This window comes from Hoplias malabaricus, chromosome 11 (genome assembly GCF_029633855.1).
Source record: "Hoplias malabaricus isolate fHopMal1 chromosome 11, fHopMal1.hap1, whole genome shotgun sequence".
NCBI classification, from domain to species: domain Eukaryota; kingdom Metazoa; phylum Chordata; class Actinopteri; order Characiformes; family Erythrinidae; genus Hoplias; species Hoplias malabaricus.
In genome coordinates this window covers 35,174,462-35,196,386 of record NC_089810.1, presented here as the reverse complement: position 1 = coordinate 35,196,386, position 21,925 = coordinate 35,174,462, and the positions used below count along the sequence as shown (strand labels likewise).

The following is a 21,925-nucleotide window of genomic DNA, read 5'->3' as shown; positions in this document are numbered from 1 at the left end:
GATTTTCTACTTTTACACTTTTACCAACTACTTTTTTGTTTTCTTTTGATTTAGTTCCTGTACTGAATCAATATAAATATAAGCTGAAATATTAATGGTGTAAAACAGTAAAGATTCAATTTTGACAGTTCTTGTCTAAGGCTACAGACAAGTTGTTACTGTCTACAACAACATACTAGTTATTAACACTGATTACATTACATTATAGCCATTATAAATGACACGGTTTGAGTGGGTTTCAGAGACAGTTTTGTTTGGACTGAGCAATTTTTTGTAGTTTTGGTGGCGTTCTACGAAATTCTTTCAGGACTATTTCAGACTAAAAATGTGATGCTATGGCTCAAGTTGGATGAGTCAGTTTTGGATAGAAAATTAATAAACTTGACATGAGAGGTGTTAGTCTTAGGCTAATAAAATTACTGCAGTCAGGTTTGGAACTAAATTTAAAGCCCAGTTAAAGGTGACATATTATAAACCCCTTTCATAAGGTACCACACTTCTCTGAGGTCTTTATGAAATGTCTAGGACAATCTTTGTTCAAAATGCCACAAGAATCAAACAACACAGCACAGTTCTCCCGCTGTGCCGCTCATTTTATCCAGTACCCTGATACAGGCATCCCACAAAAGTTACTGGGTTGTCTTGTCTCACAGTTAGTTTGTTGTTTGTTTGTGATTTTCATAATATGTGCTATTTAAAGCTCTGGTGTTGATGATAACTAACAGGATGCTTCACATTCGACTTAAAAAGAGATAAAACAATGGACTTTGCCTTTAAAGAAATATTATATAAAAATATCACTTTTTGAGTGCATTAGCACATTACCGTGGGCTTCAGAAGCTCCTACTGACGTGCAGACTGACCAATTAAATGTTTACAGAGACGGTTATCGACTAATAACGGTAGCTCTACAGTCAGACCGTCCAATCAGAAGATTTTAGGCTACTTCACCACGCCCCCTTCTCACTCAAGCGAACCAATCGGAGTAGGGGAGGGCGGGACTAGTTTGTGAACGAAACGCTTCTCGAAATTCTATGTAAGCTCTAGAAAAACAACATCCCGGACATTTGTGAAATTCCTCTTGGACATTTTTTAAGTCTAAAAAAGAGGACATGTCCGGGTAAAAGAGGATGTCTGGTCACCCTAGGTATATCCAGTCACAGTGCTCAACCTGCATTTATGTGAGAGCACTAAGACAAGAACGGAGAAGAAAGAGAACAACAACAAAAAAAAAGAGAACAACAACAACAACAAAAAAAGAATAAAACAACCTTCTTGAACCTAAATCCTGGGCACCTACCTTCTGGTGCAAACAGAGGCTTTTGTTCTCAACAGAACCTGAAACTGGTCTTTGTAAACAGGGTTGTTCAGACAGCTAAGAAAATGGCTGCACTGTTAGATCCTTGTGTTGTTTTGAGTAAATCATGATACCGAAATTATTAAAACAACAGGGAATAGTGTTAACTTAGGGAAAACAGGTAGAATATGACTTTGAATTAATCGTCTTTGAGAGTGTACTGTTTGATGGTCAAAACCCTTATGTCAAAAGGAATTCCAGCTCAAATCTGGAAAAATTCTTGTGGCAGAAATGAATGGTTCCATACCTGTTAAATGTTCATTTTCAAACTGAATATCAGTGCTACTAAAATACAGCAAAATTTATATTTCTTCTCAAGAGCAGTGAAATTATGGAGAAAAAAAAAACATGACATCCAAAACTTTTTTGATTTTACAAAATCCCACTCATTTCTGCCATAGAAACATCCAGCTTAGTCCAATAAATCCTTATTTGGGCATGACATCCCTACCATAATTGCAGTAGATTATTAGCACAGCAAAGGCCTGAGCATAGTGGACCAATAACTGCAGTCTACAGTTCCCCCTGCTGGCTGGAGGTGAATTCGCAGATGTCCTGGTAGTTGCTGTTGGTGTTGAGTGGAGAGCTGTATTCAGAGTCCCAATCTCGCTCGAACACGGCTTTCAGCTGTTGCTGGACACTTTGAGACTCACTCTGGGATTTGGAATGAGTCTGATTCACCACCAGAGCAGAACCAGCCGTGTTCACAAAATAATCCCCAGACCAGTTTGACGTACCTAAAGAATGGAAGGCACAAAAATATGGCTCAGATAATGTGGTTTCAGGCTTACAGCACTCCCCCCCAGTGGTAATTCATAGTATTGTTGAGCATAGTATTGTTTGCCTCTTTCCAAATTGTTAAAAGCACATATTATTGAGCCAAACATACTTTAAACACCTGAGAAATTTGGCCTCATTCCCATAAAAAACAATCTGCCACAACATTAAAACCACTGACTGGTGAAATGAACATCGTTAATTGATATTTCAGTTAATGTGTGGGAAGCAGGACAAGTGGGTGAGCAAAGGGTCTCTTCTGTGGTTTTAGAGGAGAATTTGGGCCAGCCTTTGCTCCCCAAGAGCATCAGTGAGCCTTGAGTACAGGCTGGTTTACCAGTTGTCTTTTTTTAAACCACTAAACAGCCCCTTCAGCAAGGCCTCTAATGCCCAACTACTCCTTGGCGCTGTGGTTGTCTACTATTGTGAAAAACCAACAAAAGCATGTTTCACATTTTCATGTTTTGTAGGTATTAACTACTGCATAGTGGGACACTTGCCAATTTTTCCTGCAACCAACACATAAACCTCAAGAAATGACTGTTCTCTTGCAGCCTAATACACCCCAGAAAATCAATTATATTCACTTCACCTGTCAGTGGTTTTAATAATGTGGCTGATCAGGGTATAACAGTAAGGTCCTCACCCTAATAACTACATAAGTTTCATATCAGATATGAAATCATTCATAGTTGTCATGCCAAGATTATCATTCAGTCATTCATTCATTCATTATCTGCAAGCCCTTATCCAGTTCAGGGTCGCGGTGGGTCCAGAGCCTACCCGGAATCACTGGGCGCAAGGCAGAAACACACCCTGGAGGGGGCGCCAGTCCTTCACAGGGCGACACACACTCACACACACACACCTATGGACACTTTTGAGCAGCCAATCCATTTACCAACGTGTGTTTTTGTACCGTAGGAAACCACCAAGATTAAAAGTAGATATAAAATATATAACTGTTGGTACTAAATAATTCCCAGCATAATGGTTACTGAAAAATTCTATATTTATATATAATATATGAATACATAAATGAATGAAATACATAAATCACAGGGGGTTATTATCAGACAGAGAGAGCTGTGTGAATATGATCTCATACCTATGTATGCCACCTGGTCTGTGACCATGTATTTGTTGTGGTTAACTCGAGCATATGGGATCTCTTTCTGACTAGGACTCACAGGAACCACAAAGATTCTCTAAAAAACAAAAACACACACACACACCACATCAGAGTCAACACAATGAGAGAAAATACAAAAGAAAGACACAATTAGCATAAAAGTCAGCTTCAGAAATTACAAAGAGAAAAAACACAACAAAACTAGGCCTCCCGAGCGATGCGGTGGTCTAAGCTTGACCCTGTAATCAAGTGATTACTGCTTCGACCCCCACTGATGTGTAGCCAACCGAGGCTCGGGGTCCAAGAGAGCACAAAACTCCTGTAATCACACAAGCACGGTGTTAGCCAGAGCAGACCTCTCTTAGCAAATCTAGCAGTTCTGGAAAGTTGGCGTACTCATGCAGCCTGCTGAGCTGCCCAGTGGCGCTGTTTCAGCAACGGTTTGTAAAGAGGCAGAGCCTGGCTTCATTCCAAGATACACAATGTGCTTTCTTCAACAGTGAGAAAATGTGGATCAGATATTGGCTTCAGTCATCACAAAAGAAGAAAACACATCAAAAACACAACACACACTTACAAAGAGTACACTGAGACACTAACCACACACACAAAACACTGAAAAGCGGGTATTTAGTGCAGGAACAGTGTCTCCTCTTCAAAAATAATAATAAAAAAAAGCTTTACAACAGATGTTGCAACAGGCATTCAGCCATTTTAGTGAAGTCAGGTTGGATGAAGGGTGGTTCTGGATCATGAACACCACACCAACTTGTCGCAAAAGTACTGCATGGAGTTCCTTCACAAATGCTGTAGTGCTTTATAACCTCTAGCCCATGTTCTGTAATGGGCATAGGTGCTTTAGCTATATGTGTAACTGCTCCACAATGTTCCATTTAAAATTCATGCTTTTCTGTAGAGGCAGTGTGTGTGTACAACTTTAAGGCAGCCCAGTTCACTCATTAGAAGTAGTGTCCAGAAAAATATTTTTTACATATATGGTGCAAATATCTACTGCAGGGGTTCCCAAACTTCTACTCTACAGTCCCCACCTTCTGTAGACAAGCCCACCCCCCTCTCCACCCCCCAATCCACTTCCACAATTTAAACATTGTTATTCAGACACCACTGCAATTTCTTACTGAACAAAACAAAATTACAAATCATCTTTACTGTGGACTTATTATGATATGCATTATGTATTATGCCTTGCAATGGCTCCCTGTGCACCCCACTATGTGAACCACTGCTCTACTGGAAGAATATAAACCTAACATGACCTCAAGCCTAATGAACACCTTAGGGAGGAATTGAACAGTGTTTGAGAGTCAGACCTTCATTCAGCATCAGTGTCTGACTTCACTAATCACTGTGGACTAAATAAACATGCTTCAAAATGTTGCGGACAGTCAATTATATATATAGTGAAGTCTGTTATAGCTGCAAATCTATTATAGAATAAACAAATTAAACTGAATATACAAGAATGAGGTGAATAAAAATGGCTCCTTTTCTTAAGTGTGGGAGTTCATTTGCTTGTTTACACAGGTGTTGGGAATAAACAGGCATATTCATCTCTTCACATTGTTCAAGAGTGCTACATTTAAAGGATTTTAGATATAAAACACACTAAGTAAAATAACTAAGATTATTCTATCGTTTTTTTTAAGTAAATGTTGTATTATAAGGATGGAGGACATCCACTCACCACTTGAACGTCCAGTTTACCCTTGGTGTCCTGCAGCGAGGCAAGAGAGCGGAGGAATGGGAACATCAGTGGAGATGAGCTGCTCCAACAGCTGATCAACAAACGAACTTGAACTTTCTTCTCATACGCCACCCGCCTCAGCTCTAAGTCTATATCAGACCAGTATCTGCACACACACACACACGCTTACTTTCCAATTATGGCATTTAATAGACATCTTGATTAAAAATCTTAAATGACAATCAATTTTCATTTAAAAGGAACACTAAGTAAGATTAGCATTCTTTGCTCTTTTCACAATATACATTTAAAACAATAGAAGCTAACGCAAACAGTGAATATTTTGAAGCTGCAAACTTCAGACACGAAAAAAAACACACATCTGAAGTCAAGATAAGAAGTGGCATTAATCCTGCAGCAACACCTAATAACTGAAGAGATTTGTCGAGATGTTTAAGAGTGAAACATACTTTTTGGAAGAGGAGAACTCCATGGTGGGGAGGTAGTTCATGACGGCGATGTAGACGAAATGCTTAGCATCTTTAATCACACTCAGAACTGAGCTCAGATCAGGAGTTCTGCCCTCAGCACACAAACTCGGAGGAGAACTCTGAGCAAAAACAGCAGTGCAACACTTCAATTCATACAGTACACAGATTATGATCATATTCAGAGCTAATTAGTAAAGGATTATGTTAAATAACAAGTGGAAACTAGAAAGAGGATGGTGTTCAGAGTTGGGTCTAGATGACTCGACGTGGCTAGTTTAGTGTTTCAGGTCGTTGGTTGAGTTTTAGTAGATGTGTAACTTTGAGGGAATAATAGTGTTTGAAAAAATATATGTCAGAATTATTAAAAATATAAAAATATGTCAGACTGATTTAAAAAATTACCCACTGCAGTGTATAGGTATATACATCCAACAATTCTATAAATAAACTTTTGAATTAAAGTGGGCATAGTTATTTTCAACATACAAAATTCTATAAGACACAGAATAAGAAAGGATAAGTTGTCAAAACTAGGTATGTAGCAGGCTTAGTATGTAATTCATTCATTCATTCATTATCTGTAACCGCTTATCCAATTCAGGGTCGCAGTGGGTCCAGAGCCTACCTGGAATCATTGGGCGCAAGGTGGGAATACACCCTGGAGGGGGCGCCAGTCCTTCACAGGGCAACACAGACACACACACATTCACTCACACACTCACAATTTTGAGTCGCCAATCCACCTACCAACGTGTGTTGGTAACCCACGCGGACACAGGGAGAACACACCACACTCCTCACAGACAGTCACTCGGAGCGGGAATCGAACCCACAACCTCCAGGTCCTGGAGCTGTGTGACTGCGACCCACCGTGCCGCCCACTTAGTATGTAATGATAATTCATATTAATGGTCAATTAATTTACACTAAACTGCACATATGTGATGTTACGCTATTCTGAATGAAATAATCTGACATTATGTGTATGTCTAAGTGATGATTAAGCGCATTCACAGTTAAAATAGTCATGAATTCATCTTTAACACAAAACATGAATTTCCCTTTGTTCCCTATTGTCCTCGGACTTCAAATGAACATCTCCTCATTGGATTACTGTAGTTTTTCACTTCCCAAGTTTTCTACAGAGTTCTAATAGGATTGTTTACTGTTGTTTCAAGCAATCACATCATCATTTGTTTTGACTGATCCAAACTATGTTGGTCTCTTACCGAGAGGTAGACCCTGGAGTCTGTGCCATTGAGTGACAGCTGCATGGGCGTGTCCTGGTTGAAAGCTGTAGCATATTGACTGGGCCAGGGGGCGGGGATTGTTTTACTCTGACCTAGAAACCAATAGGCTTCAAAGATTTTGCTGAGGTCATCAGCCAGACAGCTGCAGTCATACACCACTGCGCCCAGTTCCTTCACCTGAGACCGTAACATCAAACAGGCATTAAGTTCGTTAGATTCATGCTAATTAGTTGCGTAGAAGTTTTCATTACATTCTACATTACATCATCACATTCTATAGGTTCTTTAAGTTCAGGTCTAATTTGACTCCCTTTACTTGAAGCCTGATTCCTGTTAATATTTAGAATAATATGTCAGTTGCAAAAGAACATTAGCATAAAAGTTTTATCTATTTAAACAGGGTGTAATCATCTAAATCAGGGGTGCCCAACTCCAGTCCTAGAGGGCCAGTATCCAGCAAAGTTTGGTGATTGCTCTGCTAAAACACACCCCTTAAACCTGGCAATTAACAGATGAGTTGACTCGGGTGTGTGTCAGTAGAGGTATAACCAAAATATGCTGGATACCGTCCCTCTAGGGCTGGAGTTGGGCACCCCTGATCTAAATAATCCAATAAATTCCCATTCAGAGACTGTAAATATGTTCTACACATGCATTTATGTCACAACAGAAGTACAACAAGATCAACAGAGCAGGTCTTCTGAGAAAACAAACAGTAAATGGACAACAACTAATCACAGTGACCTGTGTTAATGATCTCCAGTCCATGTTGGCACTGCCGATGTAAATGTGCTTCTTATCCACCACCCAGAACTTAGTGTGCAGAACTCCACTGGTTAACTCTCTCATATTCACTGTCCGAACATCAGCACCTGGAGAAAAAACACATTAGCACTGAGTACCTCTACACAGCCTCAGGACTTAAAGGAGTTATCAGCACATTTATCACCAAAACCTAGCAAATATTCTTTCTGAATTTTTTATTTTCTTTTTACATTCAACAGTTTTCTGTAACCACTCCATCACTGTTCAGTGTCAGTGAGGGTCCAGAGCCTACCCAGAATCCATTGGGACCAAGGCAAGAACACACCCTAGACACACCAGTCCATCGCAGGGCACCAGTCACTCACCCAGTCACTTACACATTCATATCTCTGGACACCTTTGGATGTTTTTGGACTGTGGAAGGAGAACTTATCACTCAGAAGAAACCCAATGAAACATTGGGAAAACACATCAAACCTGATATCGAACACAGACAGTAACAAACCCATAACTTCAGAACCCTTCAGCTGTGTGGCAGCGAATCAGTTCTAAATAATGATTCAATCAAAAATATAATAAAGCAAACAACACTGAAACTTTCTGGAATTGCAGTAATGTGTTCAGGATGTTACCAAAGTCAGCGAGGAGCTGAAGGTCATCCTGAAGTTGTTTGTCCGCTTTATTGACAGCGATTCTCACAGAGATCTTCCCCGAAAGCTGCGCCAACTCCTGAAGAATCCTCTCGCCCTGTTAAAGGAAACACAAGCTCATTTCTAAATCAGTTCAGTTTTGTTTGAGGTTGCAATGAATTATTTTCTCCTGTACTAAAAGAAAATGTACATTTGTGAATGTTCTGTACTAAAACTAATTTAAACTTGTCCACCCCCATGTGAATTGAACTTAAAAGGCAATGTAGATGATTCTGGAGAACTACTGTCCTCACAGCAAATTATACCCCTCCCTCCAGTTCATACAGACGTTCTGCATCTTTTAGGGTGGAACGTATGTGTGACTAAGAAAAGAATTGTACCATGTTTGTGGTTGGTTTAACTTGTCTGTAATTTTTTATTCACTGTGTGAATTACCACAGAAACCACTTTGTAGCTCAAACTGGTTGTTTTAGCTTTGTTGCACTTTTGGTCAGTACTTTCATGCAGTCAGCAGTCTCCTGAGTCTGCAGTCAGTTCCACATTAAGTAAAGTAACTTGGTGAATCTTTTAAGGTGGAACAGTATGTTTGAGTAAGCTACTGACTGTTAGATTCTTAAAGTCAGGTCTCGGAACATAACATCTGCAAATATTTTAGCATAAAAAAACCTTAAAGTCTTAAAACAGTAGGCCATTGGGGTTATGCAAAATAGGATTATTCCACACATAGCCCAGTGGTACTTTCTTAAAGACCTATACATGTAGACCCCACTACAATATCAGCTATTTCAGGTTACTAAAAGAAACACTAGGTAGTATATTTTCCTTAAAATCACAGCTTCATTAGTGAGGCTTCACAGATATGTAATAGGGAGAATAGTGCCTTTGTTGTTGCTACTCCAGGTTCAGCACTGAAGAAAATGCGCTATGTAACTTTAGGAGAAGGATAGGAAACCATGCCCCCACCACAACCCCCAGGACAGTGCTTTTTCTTTTTCAGGACAGGGCTTTAAAAATGAATTACACTCTGCAACTGTAAGTTGCTGTAAGAAACTGTAAGAAAAAGTAAAATATCTTACCCAGTGTTCCTTTAAGCCACACCCATTGTGGGCACTAAGCTTATAATCTTTACAAAAAAAAACAATCCACTAAAATGGCACACTCTGGAGCAGCTGTATGTGAACCTATGGTCAACATGCTCAGTAGAATGAGACAGCTGGAGTGGTTTTAAGACCTCATCAACTGGATGTGTAGCACCACTTTTGGGTGGTGTTTGTGAACCACAATTAATCATCCAGAACTAATGCCATCACATCCTCACAGCAATGACTTGGCATCTAGATTAAAATCTTCTAGAGACCAACCAACTCCTGATTAATCCCATTCAGTTCAGAAGAAACACTGATGATTCTAAATTTGGATTAGAAGTTCAAAAAAAGTCAAGCCTGTTATACCAATATCCTCTTACCTGATTGGCTGTGGGCTCGTGTGTTTTTGTATCCTTATTGGTTAAAGTCCAGTAGAAGGAGGCAATGTCCAGGCTGCTCTTAGCATCTGAGATGAGGTTTAACCACGTCTGATAGACGGAGGGATGAGCGACAGAGGAGTTAAAATCCAAACCCACTGGAATACTCTCCACCAGAACTATCCTGTAAAAACAACACAGGAAAACACAGCTACTCATCAGAACAGTCCATCAGTATTCACAAGAAACCACAGAAGCAGAAGCATGAGAGAATTAAAACTGAAAGAAAGTTAGAGAAAGAGAAACCTCTATGGTGTATCTGTTCTTTAAAGACATCAAAACATGCTTTAAATGTCATAAGGCAAAGAAATAAAAATGACTACTTACTACAGGGAACCACAACTATATTTTTGTTTTTGTGTGAAATGTTTAATAGTAGAAAAATGTAAACCAGGCATGTCAATTGCCTCTTTCACACATAAACTCCATAGAATGTATAAAGAAGATCTGGAGTATTGGGTCCAGAGATCTCTCAGACTGCATCAGGCTCTTGCAGTGAGAAATGAAACACATGCTTTAAGTGTAGGGTTTCGCCTGTGCAGTGCATGCAGAAGAATCTCTGGAATATTTCCTGCACCATTCTCACATTCGCTGACTTTATCCAGAGATTGTGTGAAATGTTCAAATGTGTACAGAACAAAATCTGTCAAGCTTTCCTTTAGATACAGAATATTCTGCCTAATATCTTTAGGTGGGTTCTCACCTGCAGGGGTCAGTACAAGGGTCCCTGATTAAAAGGTGTTGACCACGTGAGCTGGAACCGGCGGTTACTGAAGAGACCAGGAGAGTTTGGAGAAAGAATAGTACCAACAGCACCACAGTGAGGCAGGACACAATCAACAAACATCTGTAATACTAGAAAAGGGGGTGAGGGGGGGCAGAGGAAGAGATAAAGGGGGGTAGGGGAGGGAAAACAATAATTAAAGGAATGGGAGGAGACTTTAAATGTGTCTTGCCTGGTAATTTATATTTATGGTAATTCTTTTGTGTTGTTGTTAAACAATTGCTTTACATGAAAAAGTTTCTGTACAAAACAGTGCTTTTTTTACCTTCTGAGGTCTCAGATGTGCCTCTTTACTCTGCTCCACATCACACATCTGGACAGAAAAATAAACCTCTAAATGAACTCAAAAAAGCTTGGACTAAACTTTAATATTATTATAAATTTGAAAAGACTATAGATAGAAAGATAGACAGACATTTTACCTTCACATATTGAATATCAGATTTCATTGTGCTGGGGCTGCTCAAAACATCAAGAGGAGAAAACCTAATCACCCCTGGGGGGAAAAAACATATTTACACATTTTTAGTTTAGCAACACCTTAGCAACCATAAGAAATCCCAGAGAAACCTGAGTAGCAAGACCATAGCCAGTACTTGAGATGGCACAGCAACCACCCTACAACTTGGGATGGGCATGACTGATCAATTAATCAAAACCATTATGCAAATTATATGTCCCATAGTTACTCATTCTCATATTTACACTTTGCATTTGAGCAAATCCCAAACATGGTGACAACTGTTAATTAACTGCTGTCACCTGTTAACAATACCCTAGACCCACCATGGAAACCATAGCAACAACACAGAATCTTCCTGTGATACCACAGCAACACCCAACATCTTATCTGCGCAATCACTCTGCTTTTGCATTTTTATGGTTCAATTTTGGCATGACATAATTTTTCATCCATTACCGACATGTAATATGTAATTCTTAAATTTTATAATTTATCTCAATACAGCAAAATTAGCCTTGAACTGTCAGCACTGGACCCCCACACGGTTCCTGATGCGAGCCACTTAAATTAAATGGAAGAGCACCTGTCCTCCAATATGCAATAGGTCAATACATTAAATCTTTTCATGCTGTCAAATTGAGGAACTGTGTTATTCCCTTACGAGACACTTTGGTCTCTTCCACAATACATTGGAACCTATCTATACTTTTAATTCAAGAAGAAATGATGGATTAAAAAAAAGACTTTTATAGCAATACAGTTTTTCAGTTTTTGTATTTATTAGTTTATTTTCCTTAAAAAGTAAACAGCTGTGTGAGGTGACAGCTGTTTGTTCTAAACAAAGTATGTGTTCAAATAGTCAGAGACTTTAGCTGATTAAGCAGAAATCACACACTGTCAGCACACAAAAACAGACACATACACAGACTGAAACACGCACACCACAGTAACTCACATAACCACACTCATTTAGTTACTTTTACAAACATACACACATATACACACTCAAATAACTAGAGACATGCATATCTACATACACACAGATAGACACAAATATTCAAAGACACTCACTGACACACATACCCATCAACAAAGACACATTCAAAACAAAAATAGGAACTAAGAGAGGACAAAACAAAGGAAACAAAAGCAACTGAGTCAGAAAAAAAGGTCTCGTGCTCAGTTATCCTCACAGTGACATCACTTAACTACACCACAAACTCTGGATTCATTCAACAGAATTAGATTCTTATAAATCTAGTTAAACAGGATGAATTCTACTATAAATCCAGCTAAACAGCACTAAGTCTGTCCCATATCCAGTGAAAAAGGCCAAATTCTCTTCTACATCCAGTTAAACAGGGCTAATTGTGATTTTCCCCAATCTGGCACTAATAAAGGATTATCTTATCTTACTTCTGCTTTAAAACGAGTTAAACAGGACTAATTCTGCCTTAAATCCAGAGAAGCAGAACTACTTCAGTTTTAAATAAATTTAAACTGGGTAAATTCTGCCTTAAATCCGTTTAAACAGGACAATTTCTGCTTTAAATCAAGTTAAACAAGGCAAATTCTGCCTTAAATCTGGTTAAACAAGACTAACTCTGCTTTAAATCAAGTTAAACAAGGCAAATTCTGCCTTAAATCCAGTTATACAGGACTAATTCTGCTTTAAATCAAGTTAAACAAGGCCAATTCTGCCTTAAATCCAGTTAAGCAGGACTAATTCTGCTTTAAATCAAGTTAAACAAGGCCAATTCTGTCTTAAATCCAGTTAAACAGGACTAATTCTGCTTTAAATCAAGTTAAACAAGGCCAATTCTGTCTTAGATGCAGTTAAACAGGATTAATTCTGCTTTAAATCAAGTAAACAAGGCCAATTCTGTCTTAAATCCAGTTAAACAGGACTAATTCTGCTTTAAATCAAGTTAAACAAGGCCAATTCTGTCTTAAATCCAGTTAAACAGGACTAATTCTGCTTTAAATCAAGTTAAACAATGCCAATTCTGTCTTACATGCAGTTAAACAGGATTAATTTTGCTTTAAAGCCAGTTAAATAAAACTACTTCTGCTTTAACTCCAGCTCAGCCGTATTAATTGTTGTGTTCTCTGTTGTGAAATATTAGTGATGGTTCCTCCTTATGCACTGACCATATCCATATAACCATATACATTATATATGCCATATATATCAGTTATAACACTGATTCAGTGTAGGCTCTGAACCTATAGTGACTCTGATCAGAATGAGGCAGTTAAAGGAGATGAATGAATATTCCAATGAATAATACGCTAAATATAAATAAACAGATAAATGAGTATTCTAGATATGTAATGCCAACAGCAATATACACAATACTAAGATTATGTGTTGTCATAGATTTATACAGACACCAGTTCAGGGTGTTAAATATCTCTCTGAAGGAAATGTGTGTGAAATTACAATTAAATGATAAAAAAACCTCAGACTAATGCATGAAAAACCACAGCTAGAGCTCAGAAGGCCTATTTCAGGCTCTTTTCATTATAATTTTCTGCTTTAGAACACTGCCTTAGAACACTTCAACTAATATATTTTTCTGAAATTGTTACTTTTTATCTATTTAGGAGAATGGACAAACTAAACATATTAAAGTTATAGTGAAAGATATATTAAAAATATTTTACTATAGCTTTTTTATATTTTTGTAGTGATTTACCTGTCCATTTCTCAAGAATTTTTGATAGCATGCAAATGACATTTGTTGCTATTTACCTAAGCTGTCAACAAAATCTAGTATATACATGTTCAGCCATCATTTAAATATTTGTGACACTTGACATTGCTTGACTACAAACAGACCAATAAAAAAGGCTCAAAAATTACATCTGATTAAATTAAACTTACACTGCTATTAAGAGTTTTTTTCTCTTCACCTGTAAAGTTGCATTTTTGGCAATATACTGTATGTTTAATTCTCATAGCAGTGTTATATTTTGCACAATAAACCATTTATACTTTATAAGAAGACACGTTAAAGGCTTTTAAGCTCTATATGTGTAGACAATATACTAAACATTTGTATTAGTTTTACATAAACAATGTAAAAACGATCGCAGTACATGTAAGAAGTGTTGAAAACTGTTCCAAAAAAAGACACTGCTCTATTTTGTTGTTGTTGTTGTTCTTACTGTCTATAAATACCACACATTCAGTTTTTAAAACTTCAAGTCTTACTACTACTGTCAGACTTAACAATATCAGGAAGAGTACTGTGAGTAAAACTTCTAAAACCAAGAATAACAACTATAAAAACTGATGAGAACCTTTTAGTTTTACGCTGTGCAGACATCGCTCTAAAACATTAAAAACAAACTTAATCTCAGTTCGAAATCACTAAAAACAGACTGAACATTCGAGGAAATAGTGTAGTGCAGAAAAATAAAGGGTCGTTTCCAGCCTACCTTTACTATACACTCACCTGAAAGACCACCCTGATGAAGAGAATGAGTCTTTGAAGGAGTGGAGAATAAACGTAGAGAGGAACAATAAGCAGAAAGTAAAATAAACGAATAAAATTCCTCTTTTTTTCTTTTCGGTTCGCACTCCTCTACACTCTCCGCGTCATGTGACCAAACTAAAAAAAACACACCAATCGGAGGAGGGCATGTCATGACGTCACACAGGTTCGCGGATTAATTTGAATAAAATAAAATAAAATAAAATAAAATAAAATAAAATAAAATAAAATAAAATAAAATAAATGTTCTCAACACTTATAGAAACTACATCAACTATATTTCGGCTGAGGTTCATTCAGTGCTTTTTATCATATATTTTATATTTGTAATATTATTTATTAACATAGATATTTTTAAACAGTAGCCTAAATCTTTATTCCTTTGTCTTTTACGGTTTATTTTACTACTATATGTAAATATGTGTAAAATAAATTACACACACACACACACAAACCTATTCGTATTAAGTTTTAAAGAGGACATAGGTAAGTTTTAAAGGGGAATACAAACTGTGAAAGAAACATTTTTCTTGCTCGCTAATTCTGAAAACATTAGATATAATGAGATATAACGCTTTTCTTTATAAATTGTCCAACCCATGGTTATGTGAGAGCAAACAATGTTAAATGGAGCGAAACAAACAACTATTGCAGAGAATTAAGAGCACTTATTAAATGCAGGGGAAAATAGCTGTGGCTCATTCTCATTTAAAACTAAGCATTCTGCCGTGGTGTTTTTTCCTTGTGGCATTTTGACCGAATATTTCACAGATATTTCCTTAAAACCACACTGTGTTCATATGTGGAAACATAGTCTCATTTAAAATAATTTCCTCATTGGCTTTCTTTAATATATAAACGGATATGTTTATTATTCTCTACATAGCTGAATGTAGGTTTGTTTTTATTAAAATATATAATAATAAATAAAAACAACAACAACAACGACAATAATAATAATAATATCATCACCATCATCATCATAACAATAATAATAATCAAATGGAAATGACAACTTAAAATGTAAAAGGAAAGTTTGCAAGTTTGAGGAATCCGTTATTTCTGACTGACATTATGTAATGCATGAAACGTGTGGAAAGCTTTTTAAAATGTGGAATTTTCTTGCGTTCTGTCCTATTCTATTTCCCTGAGCAGGGTTATTTTTCTGATGAATGCAAGCTCATTCAGGTTGAAGGCATATTCAAACAGAACTGGGTCAAAACTCAGTGAAGGAAATATCTTCTGTGATGTGGAATTGTACAAATGTGTTGAAATTAACTTTTAAAATAAAAAAAGAAAAGAAACATAGCATCAAAGGGAAAAATCTAATTAATTTTCAGAATAAGCATCCTTTTACAAGCAAGCTCCATTCATATTAGTCCATATTTAGACATGTCTCTGCTTCCATTTCAGTGTTGTAAGCCACGCCCACACTACTTTAACTGTCATTTCGGACCACCTTTTCTGAACCTGTGTGTGAGCTTATGTAAAGATTATATATAGTTTTCAGAAATCTCCTGCCAATTACGACATGGCAGAGCTGGCTGCTGAGTAAATATTTAAGCCTTTATAGGGCGACTCGCAGCAGCAGAAGACACCGTATATTAGCAGACCTCTTGACTTTCAGTTAAATCGAATGCTCCTAGCACCAGGGGCGGGACGACGGGGCGCTAACCGCAGCTAAATTCTGATTGGCTCCTGAAGTGACTCTGTGTAGTCACTTGATGCATCAGCTGAAAAATGCAAATATCACATTCACTTTGATTTCACCGCGAGTTCATTTTAAGCGGGTTTTATCAACGTCGTGTTAAGTCATGGATGAACACTTTACCTAACGTCTGAACGAACATTTATTTGCGTACACTGAAATTCTCTTTGCCTCAGTTTAGGAAGGTAATTTGTTTAAACACAAGTGTTTAACTATTTAAAACACATGTTTAAAAGCCTCGCTACTTACCCAGTAAACAAGGAACGTCTAAAAAACAAGGTCTAAAAGAAGTCTGTCCGTCAATTACATATTTTAAACTTCAATGGACGTCCAAAATCCATCTTAATGACCAATCGATAACGTCAGTGGACGTACAAAATGCGTATTATGCAAGTAATTTATTTCGAGACCAATTATTAACAAAAATGGATGTCCAAATTAAGTCTAATAGTTGTCTTTTCAATGTCTGTGTTTGGACGTCTTTCAACTTTCATTTTCAACCTTATAAGAGAGTTGTTTAGACGGCAGTCATTACGTTATTTCAACGTTGAATCAACGGCTAAATGTTTACTGGGTAGCGTTAGTCAGCTGTCTAGCAAACACAGCCCTGGAAAATACTGAAAGGTGACTAGACAAAAACAGACATCCCTACGTTTAAAGTGTATAAGTATCCACAATGTCCTCTCCCCTTTCAATAACAGTTGCAAACATTGAAATGTTACATTTTATACTGACTCTATTTGAAGATACATGACGGAAAAATGAAATTAATTATTCAACTGTGTTATCAGTCACATTTCCAATTCAGACCTTTTAAATTAATGGATTAATGATGTATTTACAAAGTGTATTCACTGCAAGAATGTCCTGTTTATAGAATTAAAAGCAGGCCATTACGAATGGTATTTTAAATTCACTGAACAAAGAATTACGCGGGCGGCACGGTGGCGCAGCAGGTAGGTGTCGCAGTCACACAGCTCCAGGGACATGGAGGTTGTGGGTTCGTTTCCCGCTCCGGGTGACTGTTTGTGAGGAGTTGGTGTGTTCTCCCCGTGTCTGCGAGTGGGTTTCCTCCGGGTGCTCCGGTTTCCTCCCACAGTCCAAAAACACACGTTGCAGGTGGATTGGCGACTCGAAAGTGTCCGTAGGTGTGAATGTGTGTGTGTCTGTGTTGCCCTGTGAAGGACTGGCGTCCCCTCCAGGGTGTATTCCCGCCTTGCGCCCAATGATTACAGGTAGGCTCTGGACCCCCCGCGACCCTAAAAATTGGATAAGCGGTTACAGATAATGGATGGATGGAAGAATTACGCTTAAACCTAGAACATATCCTAGATCTGCCCCCTGCTTATAGGGCAGTGCTCATATCAAATACACTGTGTATTATAATTCACAGACTCTAAATAATACACTTTTTCAATTGAGACATTACACTATATAAATGCATCACTATAATTTATTAAGAGCTTGATTATGGGCTGAACATTGCAGGAGGCTCTAAACTAGAGTAGGATGCAGAAAAAAGGAAAGAAATGCAAAAAAATTCTGAGATATTTTTGTAATTGATACAGTTTATTGGGAAGTTAGTCCTGGCAAAAATATTAACATATTTTAAATAATATTAGTATTAGACATACATTTATTGTATTTATGTACAGCTAAATAATTATAATAGTAACTGAATTAAATATATAATTATACATGAATGAATGAATATGTAACAAATTAAAAATATTGCAGAAGTTGCTAAATATCAGAAGAGGGCGCTAAAGCACCACATTTACTCTGCACCACATTTTTCTGTTCTTCAGCTGTCATCTGAGATCTGTAATGAACTGAGAGAGAGAGAGAGAGAGAGAGAGAGAGAGAGAGAGAGAGAGAGAGCATGCAGGGCCTCTCATACCTCCTACATTCAAACACCACATTTCCTGAAAATTGGGGCATTTTGTAAAGTGTTTTTCAATAAAATCATGTGTCTGTTATTTAAAAAATATGTTTAATAGGCAAAGCATAAAAAAGATATCTAAGGATATTTAAGGATGCCTGCAACACACCCCAAAAAGCTAAGTAGGGGCAAAACAGTACTGAAAAGTTTATAGAAAATTCATGTCCCACTGTTCTAAAGCATTGCACTATAAGCAGGTGAATATAAAAGGTATAAAAGGAGCATTTATCAAAGGTTCAGCCTTTGCAGCAAACATAGATTGTTGCTTATTACTCCATGCCAAAAGAGAATTCCCAAATAGCTCAAACAGAACATTTTTAAATACAATATTGCAAAGAGTCATCTGAGATGGACTGAAGGACAGTTGAGACATGTTCTGCTGTGAGATGAGGCCATGTTTCAGCTTCTTTTTGGAAAAAATGGACATCTGATTCTACATGACAAAGGTGAAAAAGACTGCCCAGACAAGTGATGGCATAGTGGTGCATCAGTGCCCACGTCATGGGCGATCTGCATATTTTTGAAGGGCCCATTGATGCTGAGGCTTATATTAGTATTTTGGAAAGTTGTGCTGCTTTAAACATGATGTCTTACCCAGGATCTCCATGTCTATTTCAGCAGGACAATGCCAGGCTTAATTCTGTAAGAGTTACAACAGCTCGGCTTGTTTTCACAAAGAACTCTGGAAAATGTCTGGAGAATTGACTCTGGACGTTTGACCTTTTAGTATACAACAGACGTTCTGTAAGATTATCTGTGGCAGATGTGTTCTCGCTTCAGGAAATGTTCCATGTGGTTTAGGCATGGGGTAGCACCTGTGTAGAGGGTGCAAGAGGCATGAATTCTCCAGAAAATGACCTGCTGTATTCACACAGGGGCTCACTTGAACCATACCCAGAGTATGTTCTAGGGGACTGGCGAAAAATATAAAGGTAATGGCCATTAAAACTGACACTGACATTTGCATTCACACATATAGCTCCTCCTGGCAATGTCGGGAAATGTTTAGGGTTACTGTGTATGTCTGAAAGGGGCCAAATAGTGTGTGTGCTTGAGTAGCCAATCTACAGTCCAGGTCTTGAAAATGTGTAGTGCATCATGAAGATGAGAATCTGACAATAGCGTCCACTGACTGTTAAGCAGCTCAAGTCTTCAATTACAAAAGAATGGGCAAACATTTCATTTGAAAAATGGCAACAGATAGTATCTTCAGTTCCCAAATGATTAAAAAGTACTATTCAAAGAATAGGTAATGTGACACAGTTACATGTTAATTAATTATTCTTATAACTGAATTAACAAATTACATATTTCAGCGTTTATTACATTTTTAGAAAGTGTCCCGACTTGTCTGGTATTAGGGGATTGTGGTTGTAGACTAGAGGTTAATTCCCAGTTTCTGCAATGCCACCACTAACAATAAGAGTCCTTGGACAAGACACCAAACCCTGCATTTATCTGACTCTGTAATATTAGTGGTTAGCAAGTTCGCCTCCCAGCACTGGGATCTTGGGTTCAAGTCCCATCTGGGTGGAGTTTCCATGTTCTCCCCGTGTCTGCGTGGGTTTCCTCCGGGGTCTCCGGTTTCCTCCCACAGTCCAAAAACATGGAGGGTAGGTGAATTGGCTTCTGTCTAATAACTGTCCTGCTGTGTGAGTGAATGTGTGTGCGCCCAGATATGGATTGGCACTCTGTCCTGGGTGAAACCCTAGTGCCCAATGCAGTCCTCCAGGTGGACGGTCGTTCCTGGTCGAGAGTACGCTGTGCGCGTTTGGCTGCCTCTTCTCGCCAGTGTGTGGATTGAGTGTTCTGAGCAGTGTGGATTGTAAAGCGTCCTTGGGTATCTAGAAAGGCGCTATATAAGTGTAACGATAAATAGATAGATAGATAGATATTATTTTATATTATAAAAAAATTGCTTTGTAAGAACTTCTCACAGGCGGCACCATGGCACAGCAGACAGTGTAGGTAGGATCCTGGGGTCCAAATCCCGTTCCACGTGAAGTTTTGTGTGTTCTCCCTGTGTCCGTGTGGGTTTCCCCCAGGTGCTCTGGTTTCCTCCTGCAAAATCATACATTTGTAAGTGGATTGTTGACTCAAAGTGTCTGCAGGTGTGAGTGTGTGAGTGACTGTGTGAGTGTGTGTCGCCATGCAAAGGAGTGGCACCCCCTCCAGGGTGTGTTCCCGCCTTGCGCCCAGTGATTCCGGGTAGGCTCCAGACCCTCCAAACCCTGAACTGGAGAGGGTTACAGACTATGAATGAATGCATGAATGAAGAACGTCTTACAAGTAAATTAATAAATATAAATATAAATATAGATGAACAAGGTCTAACATATTTTAAGATTTGTGTTCAGATAAAACCAAAGGAAATGTACCATGCCAATTATGGGCCTTTAAGGGTTAAACTCAAACAGCAGATCCTTTAACGGTGCGTGTGTGTGTGTGTGTGTGTGTGTGTGTGTGCGCGTGCAAGTAACCCTTAAGGCAGTTATGGGCGAGTCAGGAACTCCGGCAACTCTCCAGGATATAGATATATAAGGAGAGAGAGAGAGAGAGAGAGAGAGAGAGACAGAGAGAGAGAATGAAACACATTCAGAGTTATACCTAAATAAATAACTTAAAATATTTAAAATTTCCCCCATCCCCCTCTAACCCAAGCTTGTGCCCGCAGGAGATGATGACGTCAGTTCAATGGTTACAATTTGTGAGTGCTTAAATCCGGGAACCTTCAGATAAAGCCCAGGAGTTTGTGGCTTAAAGTTTTTCCTCATTTGTATAATTATTATTATTATTATAAACATTATTTAACATCCACAACTACAGCACAATTAACTGTTAATAATTAGTTAATGTGTGTGTGCTAGAGATTAAATATTATATACATTAAAACTTTAAATGTAAAAATTTTTGAGATTTTGGAGGGTTTTTATTTTTTGTTTTTTGTTTGTATTTTAAATAGTTTAGTTATTTCTTTAATTTATACTAATAATATTTATTGTTGTTGTTTGTGGATAATAAGTTTGAACTGTATATATTAATTCATTCATTTATCCCTTAATTTTCAGTAAGAACTTCATCCTCAGGATTACTATGAAGTCCAGAACCTACACAGAGTTATAGAACCGAAGGCAGGAATACACCCTGAACAGCACTTAACAATAACTCTGTATATACTAATAATGTAATAATAATACTGTAATTGCTTTGTATGAAATGCGAGCTCTTAGGTTTTTGAGATTTCTGGTTTTATTCACGAACCTTGTAAATGAAGTTTAAACGCTTTTACCTGACCACACAGGTATCAGAGCCTTTAACCTTTAACATCCTCATTAAACTCAGCCAATTTCCTGAGAGATCAAAGACTTAGAAACACTCTTTATTGGCAAATAACCTGCTTTAGACTCGACAGAGGAGAATAAAGCAGAATAAAGAAGTATGTGTTTACTGAGGGCTGCTCTATCTCAGATAAACTTCACCTGGACAGAGCAGCAGCTTAGTGATATGAGCTTTAGACATCCACTAAACACACACCACACACAGTGGTGGTGACCCACAGAAGGTAAAATACCCTGCTATTGGCGGATTAGCCACTATTCTTGTCTTTATCATAGATTCATTTCATGCTTTCTTCACTGTGACCATGTTAAAATGAGTCATAATTAAAACGAGCAATAAAATCTTAATACTTCTCTTAAAACTTTTGTTTTTCTCAATACATTTTATTAAACAGATGTTCTACCGACACTAAATGGCCTACTGTACTAAACCTATTTTAAACGTGGCCACACCCATGTGGGTGACCCATTCCAGGGATAATAAACAGGTTCATTCCCAGACAGTATGATTCATCAACTTATGAGAGTTGAACTTTATAGA

The 21,925-nt window shown here is 37.9% G+C and overlaps 1 protein-coding gene across 1 annotated transcript; it reads right to left on the bottom strand.

Annotated features, from left to right (window-relative positions):
* Positions 1–1,208: 1,208 nt before the first annotated feature.
* pld3 (phospholipase D family member 3) lies at positions 1,209–14,484 on the bottom strand. The gene is made up of 12 exons (XM_066684436.1): positions 14,358–14,484; positions 10,856–10,929; positions 10,699–10,746; positions 10,353–10,504; positions 9,593–9,773; positions 8,110–8,224; positions 7,457–7,584; positions 6,692–6,889; positions 5,442–5,581; positions 4,972–5,137; positions 3,243–3,342; positions 1,209–2,094 (listed from the first exon to the last, which is right to left on the bottom strand). Exons 2-12 carry the CDS (start codon positions 10,880–10,882, stop codon positions 1,871–1,873), a joined length of 1,479 nt encoding a protein of 492 aa, XP_066540533.1. The 5' UTR covers positions 10,883–10,929; positions 14,358–14,484; the 3' UTR covers positions 1,209–1,870.
* Positions 14,485–21,925: the final 7,441 nt, after the last annotated feature.